The following is a 19,803-nucleotide window of genomic DNA, read 5'->3' as shown; positions in this document are numbered from 1 at the left end:
GCTGGTAGTTCATGTCTGTAATCCTAGCTACTCAAGAGGCTGAAATCTGGTTCAAAGCCAGGCTGGGACAGAAGTCTGAGACTTTGTCTCTACTGAACCAACAGAAAGCTAGAAGTGGAGTGTGGCTCACATGGTAGCTTGACAGTCTTGAAAAGGCCAAGTGAGGATACCAGGGCCTAAGTTCAAGCCCCAGTATTGGCACAAAAGCAAAACAACAACAAAGAATCCTACAGGGCTAAGTGCTACAGTGCTCTCCTAATATTTTCAAAGTCTTGGGTTAAATCTCCAGGACTGGGGGGGAAAAAATCAATCCTGGAAATAACACTCCAATAAATGTATTAAAAGTTAATTCTGCCAGTGGCACACGCCTGTAATCCTACATACTCAGGAAGCTGAGACTGAGAATCGAGTTTCAAAGCCAGCCCAGGAAGAAATGTCCTGAGACTTTCCAATTAACCACAGAATACTGGAAGTAGAGCCCTAGCCTTGAGCTGAAGAGAGGAGGGACAGCGCCCAGGCCCAGAAGTTCAAGCTTCATGAACAACAACAAAAAAAAGTTAATTCCATATAAAATTAAATTTCATTTTCTGTAATTCTTTTGACACAGAATTTTGCTATATACCCAAACTGGTTAAGAACCTGAGGTATAACAGGCTGGGAATATACACATGTACCACCATGCCCTCCTCTAAATTCACTTTTAAGGAAATTACGAATTTAGTCAAACAAGTATATGAAAAGGTTCTTGTTCATTTTAACACTGTTAGATCACAAACCATACACGAAGCCCAAAATGACCTGTGACTAAATGAAATTTTTTTGAGGTATCACCTATTACTTTAACATATCAGAGGAATTTACATAACAGGCTAGAGAACAGAAATATGAGATAATCGGTGCTTCAGTTCCACCCATATTGTCTACTAAGACCACAGTGTGGGAAAAGGAGTGTAGATTCATGGCAGACGTTCCTTGGATGAAAGAGTTTAGACAAAATCTTCCACAAACACAAGTTTTTGCAGTATCCAAATCTTGGCAAAGATGGAAAGGAATGATATGAGGGCCATATGGAATCCTATGGGGAAAAAAATGTTGTATTTTGTTACTAAATTCAGAACGTATATATCAGGACAGGAATTATTAGGACCCTGAATTATAATGACAGAAGAGTAAGTTGCAACTTAAGAAGAGTCAGAATATTATTTTCACAACTGGTAAAAAAAAAATGGGACAAATATACTACAAAATGATATACTGTGAACCTAAGATAACAATAATACCTAAGCAAAATCAAGACATTGGTTCACCATTTAAATTTCTAACACATAAGAGGCCATCTTCAGATTCTTAACTAGTTGATATGTGGTAGAGTCTACGGACCTACATCTCTTACCTACATTATTTAAGAGCTTTTTTTTTTGTCAGTTATATGGCTTGAACTCCAGGCCTGGGCACTGTCCCTAAGATCTTTTGCTCAAGGCTAGCACTCTTTATTACTTGCTATACATTTATTCAGCTATTAAATGTGCAATATGAGCCAAGTACAGGGCCATCACATTTTTAGACTCTAGGAATTCAGTACAAAGTAAAACAAACTCCATGCCCTCAGGAATCACATTGTCCTGAGAAAAACAGCCAGCAAACAAATGTTAAAAATTATGCATACAGGGCTGGGAAGGTGGCTCAGTGGTAGAGCACTTGCCTTGCATGCATGAGGCCCTGGGTTTGATTCCTCAACACCACATAAGCAAAAAGAAAAAAGCCGGAAAGTGGTGCTGTGGCTCAAGTGGTAGAGTGCTAGCTTTGAGCTGAAGAGCCGAGGGACAGTGCCCTGGCCCGGAGTTGAGGCCCCACGACCGGACCCCAAAAAAAAAATTATGCATACAAGCCAGAAGCCAGTGACACATGCCTGTAATCCTAGCTACTCAAGAGACTGAGATGTGAGGATAGAGGTTCAAAGCCAGCCTGGGTAGGAATGTCCCTGAGACTCTTTGGGGGGGGGAGACTCTTATCTCCAACTAATCACCAGAAAACCAGAAGTGGCACTGTGGCTCAAGGGTAAAGCACTTGCCTTGAGCTGAAGAGCTCAGGGACAGTACCCAGGCTCAAGAGTTCAAGACCCATGACTGACAGACAGACAGACAGACAGACAGACAGACACACACACACAGACACACACACACACACACACATAAAACACAAGGTTGTAAGTACTGTGACAATAATAAATAAGCTATGTAATGAGGTAAATACTTTTGTGTGTGTGTGTATATATATGCTGGAGTTTGAACTAAAAGCCTTGCACTTGTTATGAATGTAGTCTACTTTAGCCACTCCTCCAGCCCCTTTTCTGGGTTGGCTATTTTCAATAGGATCTAGATTTATGTCCTGATGGACCTGGTGCTTCCCTGAATAGCTGGGATGTCAGGTAGGCGGCTACACTGGTCAGGATGGAATCTGATTCTTCCTGACTAGCCTTGAACTGTAATCCTCCAATCTCCATTTCCCAAGTAACTAGGATTACAGGCTGAGACATGGAATCTAGCATGGAATAAAACTTTTTTTGGGGGAGGGGGGAGGAATCCTGGGCCTTGAACCAAGGCCTTGGCACTGTCCCTGATCTTCTTTTGCTCAAAGCTAACACTAGATTACTTGAGCCACAGCACTACTTCCTGCTTTTTCTGTTTATGTGGTACTGAGGAATCAAATCCAGGGCTTCATGCATGCTGGGCAAGCACTCTACTACTAAGCTACATTCTCAGAATAAAACTTTTGATAGGTGGAATAAATAAGAACTCTCTGGAATGATGTGTGGGCAGAAAACCTAATGAAGTGAGAGAGGGAGTTATAAGATTTCATGAAGGGTAATCATTCCAAGCAGAGATAAGGAACATCAAGAATGCTACCTGGGGGGGGAGGGGGGAGGCTGGGAAGGGATGTGAAGGGTAAACAAAGGAGGAGGCTGCAATGCTTGGTAAGAAATGTACGCACTATCCTGCCCATGTAACTGTAACTCCTCTGTACAGTATGTTCACAAATAAAATTAAATTAAAAAAAAAATTAAAAAAAAAAAAAAAAAAAAAGAATGCTACCTGGACACTGGTGGCTCACGCCTGTAATCCTAGCTACTCAGGAGACTTAGATCTGAGGATCACTGTTCAAAGTCAGCCCGGGCAGGAAACTCTGTGAGACTTTTTTTTTTTTCTCAGTCATGGGGCTTGAACTCTGGGCCTGGGAGCTGTCCCTTAGCTCTTCAGCTCAAGGCAAGCGCTCTACCACTTGAGCTACAGCGCCACTTCCAGTTTTCTGGTGGTTTATTGGAGATAGGAGTCTCACGGTCTCTCCTGCCCTGGCTGGCTTTGAACCGCGATCCTCAGATCTCAGCCTCCTGAGTAGCTAGGATTACAGGCGTGAGCCACCAGCGCCCGGCTCTGTGAGACTCTTATCTCCAATAAACCACCAGAAAATTGGAAGTGACACTATGGCTCAAGTACTAGCCTTGAGCTGAAGAGCTCAGGGACAGCACCCAGGCCCAGAGTACAAGCCCCACGATTGACCAAAAAACAAAAAGAATGCTACCACTTTAGCAATGATTCAAGATGTGCATGGAAATTCTATTGAGAAGTTCTATTAGTCTGTGACTATTACTGTCAGTTTCATGAGAATACTAGTACCACTTTTTATGACTATAAAAGTCTTACCTATTATTCAGTACAGTTCGCGCAGAAAGCTCCAGTAAAGTTAACGGTGCTTGCAGCTTTATAGTTGGAAGGACTTCTGGTGGTTCAAAAGGATTGCCAAAAAGATCCAAATACTCAAGGGATAACATTTTAAATTCACTAGGCAAAAATAGAAGCTTATTTCGAGCTGCTGATAAAAAATGAAGGTTTGTTAGCTGTCCTATCTTGAAAGGAAACCGAATCAACTGATTGTCATCAAGTTTTAAATCTGTAAGTTCGTGGAGCTGGCAAAACTGTATTGGAAGTGCCTTGATTTTGTTTTTGCTAAGATCCAAACTCCGAAGTGACTTTTGGAGTGTAGACTGACACAAGGCCACACTAAATGACTCCAGGTGGTTGTCGCTTAGGTTAAGTTCTTGAAGGTGTATGAGATCTCCAACTGTAGCTGGAAGTTTTTTAATATGATTGTGACTCAAGTCTAACTTCCTGAGGTTTTTTAAGCAAAGCATACGCGCATCAACTCGAAGAAGCCCACAATAAGAAGTCTGAAGATGTTCCAGAAAATGTGGAAAATTCTTGTTTAGAGGATAGTCTTTTTTGGATGTGATAAGCATTTTGGTTTTAAATTTTTCAAATTCTGAAGTCTTCACTGGTGTGGGTGTTGAAAGCTGTGTATTGATACCGCAGCCTCTATAAGCTAGTCTCAGAGCTGAAAGGAAACCCTTTAAGCTGCTCGCATTGGCCTAAATAAATAAAAGTTAGGCAAACAAATATTCCATTTTAGATAATGCACATATGGCTAGTTCTTCACATAAAAAATTCTGTAGTAACTGAGCATCTGTTTAGCAAGTGCTAGGCCCTGAGTTCAAACACAAGTACTGCCAAAGGGGGGAAAAAAAAAATCTTTGCCTGGTGTATTAAGTCATGCCTAAATCCTACTAAGAGATGGAGGTAGTAGGATCATAACTTGTAGGCCAGACTGAGCTACCCTGTCTCAAAAAATAAAAAATGAAGCGACAAAATGCTAGAAAACAGGAAAGATGAGATGAAGAGATTGGTCCCAGATGAAGAGGGAAAAAAACCCTGACAGAACTGGCAAATTAAAATGGCATTTGAATTCAATCATCAATAAAAATAGCTAATATATGTAAGGTATTTAAGTTTCTTTACATTTACATTTGTAAGTAAAGGATTAGTGAACTTTCAGGAAATCTGAGATCTAAGTATGCAATATTATTTTGTTAGAACATGGGTACTATTAAAAGGAGTAAAATAAGCCAGGAACTGGTGGCTAGTGCCTCTAATCCTAGTTACTCAAAAGCTGAGATCTGAAGGTTTTTTCAAAACAGCCTGGGCAAAAAAAGTCTGTGAAACTCTTTAACTCCATAAATTACCAAAAAAGCCAGAAATGAGACTGCAGTTCAAGGGGTAGAGTGTTAGCCTTGACCTGAAGAGCACAGGGACAGAGCCCAGGCTGAGTTTAAGCCCCTGGACAAAAAAAATAAAAAATAAAAGAAGATAAAATAAGGCTGGGAATGTGGCTTAATGGTAGAATGCTTGCCTAGCATGCATCAAGCCCTGGGTTTGATTCCTCAGTACCATATAAACAGAAAAAACTGGAACCGGCTCTGTGGCTCAAGTGGTAGAGTAGCTAGCCTCTAGCAAAAGAAGCTCAGGAACAGTGCCCAGGCCCTGAGTTCAAGCCCCAAGACGGGCAAAAAAAAAAGAGAAAAAGGTAAAATAGAGTAAACTGGTTTACTGACCAAGAAAAGAGAAATAATGGCAAGTCACTAGCTCAAGGGAAGGCTGATCACGGATATTTTTTTTTTTTTGTCAGTTGTGGGTCTTAACTCTGGACCTGTACTCTGTCCCTGAGCCTTTTAGCTCAAGGCAACCACTCTACCATTTGAGCCACAGCACCACTTCTAGTTTTCTGGTGTTTAATTGGAGATGAGTCTCACAGACTTTCCTGCCTAAGTTGGCTTTGAACCGCTATCCTCAGATCTCAGCCTCCTGGGTAGCTAGGATTCTGGCGTGAGCCATGGGTGCCCAGGTTGATCACTGATCTCTGAGGCCGCATTCTATATGAATCAATTTAAAAGAAGGTCAAGCCGGGCACCAGTGGCTTACACCTATAATCCTAGTTACTCAGGAGGCTGAGATCTGAGGATCATGGTTTAAAGCCAGCCCAGGCAGGAACATCCGTGAGACTCTTATCTACAATAAACCAACCAGAAAACTGGAAGTGACACTGTGGCTCAAGCCTTGAGCTGAAGAGCTGAGGGATAGTGCCCAGGCCCAGACATAACTGACAAAAAATAAATAAATAAAGGTCAAAGCTGGGTGCTGGTGGTTCATGCCCATAAATCTAGCTACTCAGGAGGCTGAGATCTGAGGACTGCGGTTCAAAGCCAGAGGTTCAAAGCCAGACTCGGCAGGAAAGTCCATAAGATGAAATCCTTATCTCCAATTAACCACCAGAAAACTAGAAGTGGAGCTGTGGCTCAAGTGGTAGGGCTGGTCTTGAGTTGAAGAACTCAGGGACAGCGCCCAGGCCCAGAGTTCAAGTCCCATGGCTGGCAAAAAATAAAAATAAAGGAGCTGGGAATGTGGCTTAGTGGTAAAGTGCTTGCCTAGCATCCATGATGCCCTGGGCTTGATTCCTCAGTACCACATAAACAGAAAAAATTGGAAGTGGTGCTGTGGCTCAAGTGGTAGAGCACTAGCCTTGAGCAGAGATTCAAGGACAGTTCCCAGGCCTTGAGTTCAAGCTCCAGGACCTGCAAAAAATAGATAAATAAAAAATAAAATAAAAATCAAACACTAAGACAAGGAAGGCCAATAGATTTGAGTCTTAGAAATCTGTCTATTTCATTTTTAAACTGGTAGGACTTCAATTTGATAGGAAGGCAGAGTTAGTGGAAGGATGCATTAATCACAACAAGGAGGCAGGAACAATGTGAACAATGTAAGTTCAGGGCCAGTATAGTAGCTCAGTCATATACTACATGCTTGTCATACTCAAGGTCAAGGCCCAGGCTATTTTAAGGGTGGGGGAAGGGGAGTTGAGAAAGATATTGTTCATACTATCTTGGTAAATTTTTTTTTTCCCTTGAAGTACTAGGGTTTGAACTCATGGCCTCCTAGCTTGCTAAGCAAGTAGATCTTTACTATGTGAGGCATCCCTCTAACCCAACCCATTTTTGTGTACTAGGGTTTGAATTCAGGGCTTTGCACTTGCTAGGCAGCTCCTACTCTTGTTAAAGAGGGAAGAAAAAAGACAGAGCAAAAGAAGCTTTACATTTTTTAATGGTCTATGTATTGAAAAATGATTATAAATAAAATACAAAAAAAAAGAAAGAAAAGAAAGCCAGGTGCCAGTGGCTAATGTCTGTAATCCTAGCTACTCAGGAGGCTGAGATTTGAGGATCACATTTCAAAGATGCCTGAGCAGTAAAGTCCAAGAGATTGTTATCTCCAGAAAACCAGAAGTGGCTCAAGTCTTAGAGCACTAGCCTTAAGCTGAAGGGACCGTGCCCACGCACCAGAGCTCAGGCCCCATGACTGGCCAAATAAAATAAAATAAAAAAAAGATTAATATCATTGCATTTTATCTTTTACAGTAAATTTGTAATATGAGATCTAGCTGACAAAATACGCATGTGTGCCATTTGTCAGTTTAAGAACATTAAAGCTCCCTCTTGGAAGCCATCTTGGCACAGAAGCAAACCCAGTTTTATTCTCATCCAGTACACCTCACCAAAGAATCTTCTGGTCTTTTAGAGGCAATTAAGCTACCTCTTTGTCATGGACTCTGCAGCATACCTATTAAGAGCCCATTCCTGTTTAGCTATGTGGGATATCAAGAAGCTTGAACCATCTTCTTTTTTAAAGAAAACACAGAAGGCAACTATCTGTAATTCCATACCTTACTCAGGCGGATATCCACAGGTGGCTCCTTTAACCTTACAGTGGCTTTCCCTTCATCCACAAATTTGGTGAAGAACTGCTCAATGTTCTCCTTTAGCTGCTTAAAACAAACAAGGGAAAAAGGGACAAAAACAGATATTGTTACTCAATATTGTTCACTTTTCCATGCTTTGGTTTGGCTTTTAGTCCTAAAGATGAAATGTTTTAATTTCGTCCTTTTTAAAGTTTCAAGATTTTTGGGAAATATATATATATTTTAAATGTAACCCAGGTTTGCCCCACTACTTGAGCCACGCTTCTATTTCTAGCTTTTTGCTAGTAAATTGAAAGTAAAAGTCTCACAAAAGTCCAGGCTGGCTTTTAACTGTGATCCTTGATCTCAATCTCTTGAATAACTAAGGTCCAGCTTACCTTAGAGTTTTTATCTTCTTGCCTCCACTTCCCCAGTGCTAAGATTATAGTTATGTACCACTATGCCCAGCCCTGAATGCTTTTTATTGTAAAGGTGTGGTTTGGTTGATTTATTTTTAAAGCAGTTATAGTTATAACTCTATGTAGCGTGTGATAGATATTACTACTTTATCTGTCCAGATTTCTTTCTTGGGAACAGAATCCCGTATTTTTTGAATAATCACATATAGTAATAATAGCCAGTAGCAGTTATTTGTTTTCATAACCTCAAATTATTATTATTTTTTGGTTGTGGGGCTTGAACTCTGGGCCTGAGCGCTGTCCCTCAGCTCTTCAGCTCAAGGCGAGCGCTCTACCACTTGAGCTACAGCAACACTTCCAGTTTTCTAGTGTTTTATTGGAGATAAGAATTTCACGGACTTTCCTGCCTGGGCTGGCTTTGAACCGCGATCCTCAGATCTCAGCTTCCTGAGTAGCTAGGATTACAGGCGTGAGCCACCGGCGCCCGGCTATGACCTCAAATTATTACTCTGGGGGGGGGGGGGGTGGGGAGGGAATAAGAATCAAAATTTTGTCGGGCTTGCTACTGTTAACCTCAGAGCTAGAGCTCTGACTGACATATAAAATTTTGGACTAGGGCTGGGAAGGTGGCTCAGTGGTAGAGCGCTTGCCTTGCATGCTCGAGGCCCTGGGTTCGATTCCTCAGCACCACATAAGCAAAAAGAAAAAAGCTGGAGGTGGCGCAGTGGCTCAAGTGGTAGAGCGCTAGCCTTGAGCTGAAGAGCTGAGGGACAGCGCCCAGAGTTCAGGCCTCACAATCGGATCTAAAAAAAAAAAAAAGAATTCTAGATTTTTGAAGCCGGGTTCCAGTAACTCATATGTGCACACACCACACACATACTAACTACACACACAAACATAATTCTAGATATGCGACTGCTTAGGGTGTTGGAGGTAAGGGCAAAATAATTTTGAAGTGTAGTATAATCATGTATGAAGACTGCATAGATAATCCCAATGAACACAGTTGATCAATTGAGGGTGTGGGGGTTATCTTAAGGAGCAGGGAGGGTGAAGAGAGAGGGTGAATGAGCCTGACAGGAGTTGGAGGAAGTTTGCTAGATACCACAGTACTGATGACACAGTAGGTACACAGTAAACATTTTCTGAATGACAGTGGTATGAAGCTTGGGCCTTGAAGAATAGGTTCTGGGGCTAAGTGTGGAAAGTACCTTGGAGCCATGCCTCCAGTCCCTGTGTGTAATTTCTAAAATTCTTTCAATTAAAAAAATTACCCAGGTGCCGGTGGCTCATACGTGTAATCCTAGCTACTTAGGAGGCTGAGATGTGAGGATCTGACGATCCAAGTCAGCCCAGACAGACAAATCCCTGAGATTCTAATCTCAAATTAACCATCAAAAGCTGGAAGTGGAGGCATGGTTCAAGTGGTAGAATGCCACCATTGTGGGAGAATGGAGGAGCCAAGCAAGAGCTCAAGGCTGATTTCAATCCCCAGTATCAATTTTTTTTTAAAAAGCAAAACAAAACAACAAACAGCCAAAAGTTTGATGCTACTAGTGACACTGAAATCTGAGGATGGAGATTCAAAGCCAGCCTAGGCAGACAAATCCATGGGATGCTTATTTCCAATAACCTGCAAAAAGCCAGAAGTGCAAGTGTGACTTGCATGGGAGAGCACCAGCCTTGAGTGAAAAAGCTGAGCCACAGCGTGAGGCCTTTAGTTCAAGTCCCAGTACTGGTGCACACACGTGCACAAACAAGAAACACAGGTTAATGCAAGAGTGGATAAATTGTTCCCTCATCTTGGTAGCTAACCAAGATATAGCAGCCACAAAATAACAATGACTGATAATGGAGACGATCAAATTTCAACTTCTAACTAGAGAATTTACCACAGTTCTGCAGACACAAAAAAGCACTGGACCTACCTACGGAATCAAGCACTGGACCTAAGGAATCAAGCGCTGGACCTAAGGAATCAAGCGCTGGACCTAAGGAATCAAGCGCTGGACCTAAGAAATCAGAGTAAATACAAGAAAGACAGACAGGAGAGACCGGGAAGGGAGGGGCTGGGAATGTGACTTTGTGGGGAGAGTGTTTGCCTAGCATGTTTGAAGCCCTGGGTTCCATTCCTGGGTACCACATACACAGAAAAAAACTGGAAGTGCTGCGGTGGCTCTAATGGTAGAGTGCTAGCCTCAAAGCAAAAGCAGCTCAGGAACGGTGCCCAGGCCCAGAGTTCAAACCGAGAGGGGAGAGGAGGGGAAAGGAGGGGAGAGGAAAGGAGGGGACGGGGGGGGGGGGGGGAGGAGGGGACGGGGGGAGGGGAGGGGAGAGAATCCAATAACCAATAACTTCGATGCAAACAAAAGCCTGTTTAATATGCATCATCTATTAAAAGGGGGCGGGGAGTGAACTCCAGAAAAGACGGTGGGAGAAACAACGTACCGAGTGAAAATGCAGTTATGAGAGCTTCCACGCAGGCTAACCCGTTCGGGGCTTCAAGAGGGCAGCACCGCTACCTATCATTGAACGGCCACGCAGTAAACCGAGCAGCAGAACGGGGCGAGAACAGTAACGGGGGAAAAACGTCACTTCTCACCACGTTTCTGACAGGCCCGAGGGCCGTGGTGGTAGTGGGAAGCCAGGGACGCGTGCTCGCGGCTCGCACCACCCGCCAAGGGCCCGGGAAGGAAGAGCTGAGCCCCGGCCCGGCCGTCGCGCTCCCCGTACCTGGTAGCGGGTCCCGTGCCGGTCCTTCATGGTGGAGATGAACAGGAAGGCGGGGGGCTGGCTACCGGGGTCGCTGCTGGCTTGGGGGCGCCGCTGATTCCCGGCCGACTGTTGACAAAGACTTACTACGGCCCGGACGCCCTTGCCACGGTTCCTCAGCCCCAAGGCTGGCAAATGTCGGCTGACCACCTCTACCTCGCAGTGCAGCTTCATCCTGCAGGAGCCCGGGCCACCGAGGCCACTGAGCTTTGAAACTTCCTCCTTCCCGCCACGCCGAGCAGCCGCTGGGGTCCTCGAGCGCTCAGGCTGTCCGGGGATCCGCCTGCTCGATACATGAAGGGGTCCCGGGTTTTCTGAGTCCCTCTGGGAGAAATATTTCATCTCCTCAGATTTCGATGACGCTTGACTGTGTTCACGAGCCTGGGAAGTGCGCATTTCGACAGCTTGAGGACCCGACTTGGGCCCTTCGAAGCGGGCGTGCGGCGAGGAGGTCACATCGGGGTTGCCGTGCGCGCAGCTGGGGGCGGAGTTCTTGTTTACAGTGGGCTGTGTCTCACCTGGGAGCGCGCTCATTGGTCTCACCTGGGTCTCACCTGGGAGCGCGCCCTCCGTCTCACTGGAAGGCGGTTCCCTGTGGAAGGCCGGTGTCAGGCTGTGTTTTTGGAACACCGCGAGTTGTTATCATAAAAGCCAGAGATGAGGACTTGACAAGCTGGCGGTGTTGTGTCTATGGAGACGACGGAGATGACTGCAGTTAGCTCGGCAGTCACTGTCTGACGGCTGTGACTCCGCCTCGCAGGCGGCTGGATGAGAATTGTCCGAGACGCGAGACGTCAGTCCAGACCCCGCGGGACCTTCCCTTTCCTTACTCCCTTTATGGAGCCACTGAGCGCCCGCCTATGATTTAATCATAAATGAACGTTCCTGTTTATACATAGCAGTTGAAATGTTTGTCGATTCCACTTTGTGAAAAGCGTACTTGAGTCAGGAAAAATAGTGACGAAGATAATAAATCGCCACCACCCCCCGATTTTCAAAGACTATTGCACTTCATAGGACTTGTCTTTTTTATTTAGCTTTTCTATATACAGAAGAAAACCAAATACCAACCTGAATTGTTACAAGAATATTAAATATGAGGCTGGGAAGGTGGCTCAGTGGTAGAGCGCTAACCTTGAGCAAGAGAGCTGAGGGACAGTAACTAGGCCCAGAGTTCACCACAACAGACAAAAAAATAAGAATATTAAATATACCTAATCTGTCTGCCTCCCTCCCCCCCTTCACCCCCTTGTCTCTTCCCTTCCATCCCCTCCATACCTCCTCTTTCTTCTCTCTCCTTCCTCTCCTCTCTTGTTAGTTACAGGGCTTGAACTCTGCCTGGGCCCTATCCCTGAGCTCTTTTGCTCAAGGCTACGGAGCCACAGCGCCAGTTCTGGTTTTTCTCAGGGTTAGTTGGAGATAAGAGTCTCACAGACTTTCCTGCCTGAGCTGGCTTTGAATCATTTTCCTCAGATCTCAGCTTCCTGGGTAGCTAGGATTACAGGTGTGAGCTACCAGTGAGGGGCATACTTAACCTCTTGACAAGTGAGGATGATATGATGGAAGTAGTTTTATTTGTGTGTATGCACATAGAACAATAAAACTGGCAGTGATGGTTTAAGAAGGGAGTTAAAGGAGAGTTATAGTTGGGTTCACCCAGATCCATTAGATACCTGTGTAATGACAGAACAGGGAACCCCTCCCTCTTGTGTAAGTAATGTATGTTAATAAATAAAATATATATGCACCTCAACTCTACATGCAGTTGTGAGCCAGGAAAAGCTTAAGTCTTATAAATCTATGGTAATTTTAATTAGCTAGAATAGAAATGCATACAAATCAAGAATACAAAAAAAAAAAAATCCTTAGGCCAGGTGGTGGTGACTCATGGCTGTAATCCTAGTTACTCAGAAGGATGAGTTCTGAGGATCACAGTTGGAAGTCAGCCTGGGCAGGAACATCTGTGAGACTCTTTTCTCCAATAAATTACCAAAAGAGTTGGAAGTTGAACTGTGACTGAAGTAATAGAGCACTAACCTTGAGCAAAAGAAGCTCAGGGATAGTGCCCAGTCCCTGGGTTCAAGCCCCAGAACTGACAAAAACAAAAAACCCACAAAAAACTTCAGGGCTTTATTTGGTTACTTAGGTGATCAAAGCATGGCTTTAGAAAATAAATGTTTGTTAACTGAAATATATGAAAGCTACATAATAGTTCCACGGTGGTTTTAGAGTAAAACAATGGTATGTACTGTCAGATAATTGTTAGACTTTCAAAACTGATGTGGGGGTTCCATATACATATATATTTTCCCCGGAGATGGAAATGAACCCAGAGTTCCACAAGTACTAAGCAAGCACTCCACCTCTGAGTTATTCTCCCTCCAGTACCCCAATAAAATTATCTTAAGTCAAATTAAATAAAATACTCTGATTAATTTTAATTAAAATATAATTAAAAACTATTGCCCAAAGGCTTGGCTCTTGCTCCTTTTGGAATCCAAGTCATAATATCCAGCTGGGTACATATCCCCAGGTGATCTCCACGGAGCACCTTGTAAATGGAAATCCTTGGGATATTTCTTTCTGAGAGCTCAATCTCGTACTTTAAAACATGCCATATTTTATCCAGCATGTTTGAGTGTTTTTGTTTAGGTCATTCTCTCCAAAATATTGCTATATTGTTGTTTAATGTGTGTATTCACTTCCTGACTACAGGCTTTCTGGGATCTGAGTCATGAGTGTTATATGCAAGGTCTAGTGTAGTATTTACACAGAGTAGGTATTTAATGTATATTTGTAGAAAGAATAATCAATGGCACACATATGTATTTGATTTAATACATAAATGTTATTCATTTAACAATATTTAAGAGAGTTTATATTGCACTAGATTCAAGCAAGGTTACATTCAATTTATATTGCTATGTGTAAGCAGCTGGCCATTTGGGAGGGTAGATGCTTCATTTCTCTATCTGGGGAGATAGTGAAATAGATTTTAGATATAAGATTCAAATTGGGCTGGGAATGTGGCTTAGTGGTAGAGTGCTTGCCTAGCATGCATGAAGCCCTGGGTTTGATTCCTCAGTACCACATAAACAGAAAAAGCCAGAAGTGGTGCTGTGGCTCAAGTGGTAAAGTGCTAGACTTTAGCAAAAGAAGCTCAGGGATGGTTCCCAGGCCCCAAGTTCAAGCCCCAGGAGTGGAAGGAAGGAAGGAAGGAATAAAGAAAGAAAAAAAGAAAGAGAGAGAGAAAGGAAGGAAGGAAGGAAGGAAGAAAAATTTAAATAAAAATTGAGCTGATGGCTGGATACCGGAGGCTTGTTCCTATAATCCTAGCTACTCAGGAGGCTGAGATCTGAGGATCACAGTTCAAAACCAACCTGGCCAGGAAAGTTCATGAGACTCTTATCTCCAGTTAACCACCAGTAAAGCGGAAGTAGCTCAAGTGGTAGAGTACTTGCCTTAAGCTGAAGAGCACTGGGACAGTGCCCAGGCTCAGAGTAGAAGCCCCATGACTGACAAGGAAAAAAACATTGAGCTGAGAGCTTAGCTCAAAACTTACTTAGCCAAAGCCAGGCGCCGGTGGCTCACGCCTGTAAGCCTAGCTACTCAGGAGGCTGAGATCTGAGAATCTCCATTCAAAGCCAGCCCAGGCAGGAAAGTCCATGAAACTCTTTTTTTTGATTCGTCCATGAAACTCTTATTTCCAATAAACCACCAGAAAACCAGAAGTGGCACTGTAGCTCAAGTGATAAAGCACTAGCCTTGAGCTGAAGAGCTGAGGGACAGCACTTCAGGCCCAGAGTTCAAGCCCCACGACTGACAAAAAAAAAAAAAAAAACCAAAAAACAAACAAAACTTACTTAGCCAGCACAAGGCTTTGACTTCAAATACAGGTACTACAAAACAACTATAACAAAGCTGAAAGTATAAAAGGATCATATGAAAACACATTTTTTTCCCCCCTTTTATAGTGCTGGGAATTAGACACAGGATCTTGGGTTGGGCCTTTACTATTGAGTTATATCAAACACAAATCTTTTTAAGAATTTACATAGAGGTGTGAAGGGGAGGAGTTGAGAGTGGGGGAGCTGGGGAAGGAGGGACAGAAAGGGAGGGGGGGAAGGGGAGAGATTTCCTTTCTATTCCTTTGAATTGAGACATATCTCAGTGTTTTGGCCTTTAGAACTCGTTTCTTCAGGTCTTTGGACTCTTGGACCGTAGTGTACCTCTGGTTCTCAGGCCTTCAGCCTCAGTCTGAGGTGCCCTTGGTTTTTCTAATTCTGAAGCTTTTGGTTTGAGTCACGCTATTGGTATCTCAGGTTCTCTAGTTTATAGATGGCATGGGAGCTAATCCCTTAATAAATTGTCTGTCTGTCTGTCTATCTATCCATTCTGTTGGTTCTGTTTCTCTGGAGAACACTGAGTAATACAATATTGGTACCAGGATTGGTTCTAGAGACATTGAATTTTATTTATTTATTTATTTTTATTTATTTATTTTTGGGTCCGGTCATAGGGCCTGAACTCTGGGCCTGGGCACTATCCCTCAGCTGTTCAGCTCAAGGCTAGCGCTCTACCACTTGAGCCACAGTGCCACTTCTGTGGTTTTTCTTTTTGTTTATGTGGTGCCGAGGAATCGAACCCAGGGCCTCATGCATGCAAGGCAAGCGGTCTACCACTGAGTCACCTTCCCAGCCCAGATTTGGAGGTATTTAATTATGAGTCCAAAGTAGTATATATGATTCCTATTAAGAGATTTATCCAATATATTAATCCCAAATTTGGCAAACCATCACAAACTGTCATCTATAATTAAATCTGAAGACAAAACATTTTCAGAGCAGTAGAAAATTCCCAGAATGCCAGGTACAATTGTAGGCAAGCATAGTTAGAAAAACCCAAAGTTTTTGAATCTGAGATAGCTGACTAGTACCTAGGCCTGTTAAAGACTCCATGAGGATACTACCTGCTTTCACACCACCAGTAATCCCACCAGTAGCTATCAGTGCTTTGTAGACAAACCCAAAGGTACTTGCAGGCCAGTGTCTGTGGTGTTCTCACTCAGTCCAGATAGGAGAATACACAAAGATCCTGCTTCAACTGTTCTCTTGAAAGAGGCCTGTGCTTATAGAGAGGGCATGTAAGTCTGGAGGTGGAGAAGTTGGTGGAAATACTCTGCTTTTTTTTTTCTTTTTTCTGTTAATTGTAGTGCTTGAACTCAGTGCCTAGATGCTGTCTCTGAGCTCTTTAGCTCAAAGCTAGCACCCTACCACCTTGAGCCATAGCTCTACTTCTGTTTTTTTGGTTGTTAATTGGAGATAAGAGTTTCAGGGACTTTCTGCCCCGGCTGGCTTTGACTTCCATCTTCAGATCTCAGCCTCCTAAGGAGTTAGGATTACTGGTGAGAGCCACTAGTGCCTGGCATATTCTGCTTCTTTAGTTCAATTAAATATCATTGAGTCAAATAAAGTAGAAAGTGGAAAGGACTCTGACAGAATTCTGTTTTGTATCTGTATAGATTTTCAAGAGCTAAGGGCAGAATTCAAGGTCATATCAGCCAGGTGCATGTGGCTCATACATGTAACCCTAGCTACTAAAATCTGAGGATGTTGATTCGAAGCCAGCTTGGGCAGAAAAGTCTATGAGCCTCTTATCCCCAATAAACTACTCCAAAAAAAAGCTGGAAGTGGTGTTGTGGCTGAGTGTTAGCCTTCAGCACAAAGAGTGGTAGAGCCTTGAACACAAGAGGCTCAGGGACAGTACCCATGATCTGAGTTTAAGCCTCAGGACCAACCAGCAAAACAAACAAATCTCAGATCCTGTTTCTTTCATTACATGTTAGTAACAATGATTGCAGAGACAGATCTGAATGTAGCTGTAAAAAAGGTGAATTCATAGTGATTCATTGTGTACCCCTACTTGCTGGCAGAGATGGAACCCAGGGTCTCAAGCTCATCAGTAAACTATGGTGCAACGCCCACGAGGTTTCCCTACCCCCCCCTTCTGTTGAGGTGTCTGTTTTCATATTTTATAACATGTTTTATATTGTTATTCTTAGATCATAGCGTCAATGATTTGCGGGAGAATCCTAGCAGTAACGTAGGTGAAAGAAGTTTTGCGTTCAAGTTGAATTAAAAGAGGTGTTTGAAAGTTTTGCAATTGTGTGGATGTAAGTGCTGGGGTGGTGCGTGCGCCCCCCAGCGCGTGAACGTCGTAAGTGCAGGTTATTACGGCTGCCGGTCTGCGTGTGTCCGGTAGGGGTCAGTGTGCGCCCTGGCTGGTGTCGTTTGTGAGTAGAAGTTAAAGGGGGTCGTTCGGGGGTGCGTGTTTCGTTTTCCTGCCGCGTCGTAATAAATAAGGCGGTTTGTCTGTTTATCTGCATCCCCGAAAAGCAAAAGAGACCGTGTCTCGCTGTGTTGCCCAGGCTGGAGTACAGTGGCTATTCACAGGCGCGATCCCACTACTGATCAGCACGGGAGTTTTGACCTGCTCCGTTTCCGACCTGGGCCGGTTCACCCCTCCTTAGGCAACCTGGTGTCCCCCCGCTCCCGGGAGGTCACCATATTGATGCCGAACTTAGTGCGGACACCCGATCGGCATAGCGCACTGCAGCCCAGAACTCCTGGACTCAAGCGATCCTCCGGGCTCAGCCTTCCGAGTAGCTGGGATTACAGACGCGCGCCACCGCGCCCGGCGGGCGGATCTGCGGCAGAAAGCTACTAGAGCTTCAGTGCCGCTGACGTCACCGTGGGCCCGCCCAACCTGGCTCGGATTGAACCCTTTCCCTCCTCCCCCCACTTCCGGGACAGTGTAGTCACACTGCGCACGCGTTACGTTCCAGCGCTGCCTTCTGGGTAAATTGTCTCAAAAGAAAAGTTTGAAGAGCGCATGCGTGTAGCCTTTCGTTCCTTTTTCCTCGTTGGACCTGTGGAAGCAAGATGGGTCACCAGCAGCTCTACTGGAGTCACCCCCGAAAATTCGGCCAGGGATCTCGCTCTTGGTGAGGGACAGCGTGTGGTTCTGGGGGGAAAGGGACTGAGGGTTTTGAGGCTTGTGAGAATCCCAAGTAGAGGAGGCCTCGGGAGGCGCGGCGGCGGCGGGGAGGCCGACCGGCCGGCGCCGCCATGTCGAGGCTGCGGTGGGGCTGCTAGGCCCGGCCCGGCCCGGCCGCGGGAGGGGGGGGTCCTGTGATGCCTGCCACTTGCACGAAACACACCATCTCCCCCCCCCCCCCCCCAGCCGCGTGTGCTCTAATCGCCACGGTCTGATCCGGAAGTACGGGCTCAACATGTGCCGGCAGTGTTTCCGCCAGTATGCGAAGGACATCGGCTTCATTAAGGTAGGCGTCCGCCGGCGCCATGCTCCGTCTTCTCCCTCCGGGAGATCGCCGCCGGGGTGGCCGCTTGCGCGTGCTGGCCTTAGCGCCATTTTCCGATGTGTTGGTTGGCTAGGCTGTGAGTGGAGGATTAATGACGCCGAGCAGTCAGATGAGTAAAATAACAGTATGGGGAGGCAGTTAAGGGCCACTTTCAACTCTTTTTTTTTTTTTTTTCGGTGCAGTTTTACAATCCCAACAGGTTTGCAAAACCTGATAATGTTAAGCTATAGTCCGCATGCTTGGTTTTTGTCATATGAATGATCTTGAGATTTGGGGCCAGCCAGGCCTTTATGGGGTTTAGCAGATAAAAGGCCTGCCTTTTGATGGTTTTATAACTTGGATGGTGAGGCTTCTTTGGCTCCTAAAACTTAAATGCTTGGCTTTTAAAAAACAGTGGAAGTTAAATTGCTCGCATGGTTGTTGAAACATTACCAACTTTTATATTATTGGAATATGTTAGCAAGGAGAGCCTACTAAAAAGTGCCTTTGTGTTGTAGTTAGTGGATGTAAGTTGTTATGGGAGAGCTCTCAGATGCAGTAGTGATAGCAAGGTGTCTTTAACTTAAGTTTATGCCTAATGTGAACGTACCTAATGACTTATGTTAATGTTAAAGTGAATGGTGCTGGCCCCTAGCCCTACTTTCTCAGGTTACTTAATAGTTATTCTGAGCATTTGGTACAGTACTGTTATACATGGGAAAGTCTTTGAGGGAAAGAGACTGACAGTACTTAAGGTTACATCTGAAGTGGGTATTTGAACTACTTAGATCTTAGTAATTATAGTGGGTAGTTTAAACATTTTGCAGTGAGCCAGTATTTGTGAATCAAGTTGCAATTTGCAATGTTTTAAAATCCTTTTTTTTCTTTTTCAGTTGGACTAAGTGAATGGACTATTCAAGACTTCAAGCCCAATGAAAGACCATATTTGTACATAAAATAAAAATTCAAGAAGCCTTCAACTTATGCTTAACATTACTAGTTAATTGGTTATAGAAGTTTGATAAATACTAGTTCTGTTTTAACTTTTGTTTCAGTATGTGAAGTGCCTTCTATTTTGAATACCTAACAATCTTCAGAGTAATTGACTTGTTTCCTTGAGCTGGGCCAGTGAAAGTAAATGTATTGAAAAAACTAATGGAGGTCAGCCCTGCATTTGCTCAGATTGTAGTCTTAGTATTTGGCACATTTTACAGAGGGAAGCTTGCAAAATAAACATTATATAGCAGGGAGCACTGACTGAGTAGTACTTAGGTCTAGCAACTAATTTTGAATACATAGACATAATCCATCAAGACAGGCTGTGGATGATAGATTTTCAGTTAGTACAGCAGGATCTATATTCTGATACAGCTAATCAGTGTATACTGGTACTGGGCCTTGGCCTTATGGCTTATGACTGGTGTGCTGCCACTTCAGCTACATTTCCACTAATGGATTTTTGCTGGTTAATTGGCTTTCCTGCTGGGGCTGGCTTTTGAACTATGGTCCTCAGATCTTGCCTCATGAGCAGTGAAGATTACAGGATAGACCCATTGGTGCCGGCTGGTAGGTGAATTTTTTCTATTCCTGTCAGGATGCTCTTAAACTACATTTTTTCTTTTTTTTTTT

The 19,803-nt window shown here is 44.1% G+C and overlaps 2 protein-coding genes across 4 annotated transcripts; one reads left to right on the top strand and one right to left on the bottom strand.

Annotated features, from left to right (window-relative positions):
• Window positions 1–794: 794 nt before the first annotated feature.
• Lrr1 (leucine rich repeat protein 1) lies at window positions 795–11,056 on the bottom strand. Of its 3 annotated transcripts, none has more exons than XM_042677787.1 (4): window positions 10,776–11,056; window positions 7,609–7,710; window positions 3,702–4,423; window positions 795–1,075 (listed from the first exon to the last, which is right to left on the bottom strand). In XM_042677787.1, the coding sequence occupies exons 1-4, from the start codon at window positions 10,986–10,988 to the stop codon at window positions 835–837; spliced, it is 1,278 nt and encodes a 425-aa protein (XP_042533721.1). In that variant the 5' UTR covers window positions 10,989–11,056; the 3' UTR covers window positions 795–834. The 3 variants fall into 3 exon arrangements, with proteins under 3 accessions (XP_042533721.1, XP_042533722.1, XP_042533723.1); XM_042677788.1 differs by having other exon boundaries at window positions 7,609–7,707; XM_042677789.1 differs by lacking the exon at window positions 3,702–4,423 and having other exon boundaries at window positions 7,609–7,707.
• A 6,649-nt stretch (window positions 11,057–17,705) lies between these two features.
• On the top strand, window positions 17,706–19,158 carry Rps29 (ribosomal protein S29). The gene is made up of 3 exons (XM_042677942.1): window positions 17,706–17,817; window positions 18,057–18,156; window positions 19,068–19,158. Exons 1-3 carry the CDS (start codon window positions 17,756–17,758, stop codon window positions 19,074–19,076), a joined length of 171 nt encoding a protein of 56 aa, XP_042533876.1. The 5' UTR covers window positions 17,706–17,755; the 3' UTR covers window positions 19,077–19,158.
• Window positions 19,159–19,803: the final 645 nt, after the last annotated feature.

The sequence above is a fragment of the Dipodomys spectabilis genome, unplaced genomic scaffold (genome assembly GCF_019054845.1).
Source record: "Dipodomys spectabilis isolate Male_0828 unplaced genomic scaffold, ASM1905484v1 ptg000042l, whole genome shotgun sequence".
Taxonomy (NCBI): domain Eukaryota; kingdom Metazoa; phylum Chordata; class Mammalia; order Rodentia; family Heteromyidae; genus Dipodomys; species Dipodomys spectabilis.
Note: the sequence above shows the minus strand (reverse complement) of the source record. Positions and strands in the feature narration are given on the sequence as shown.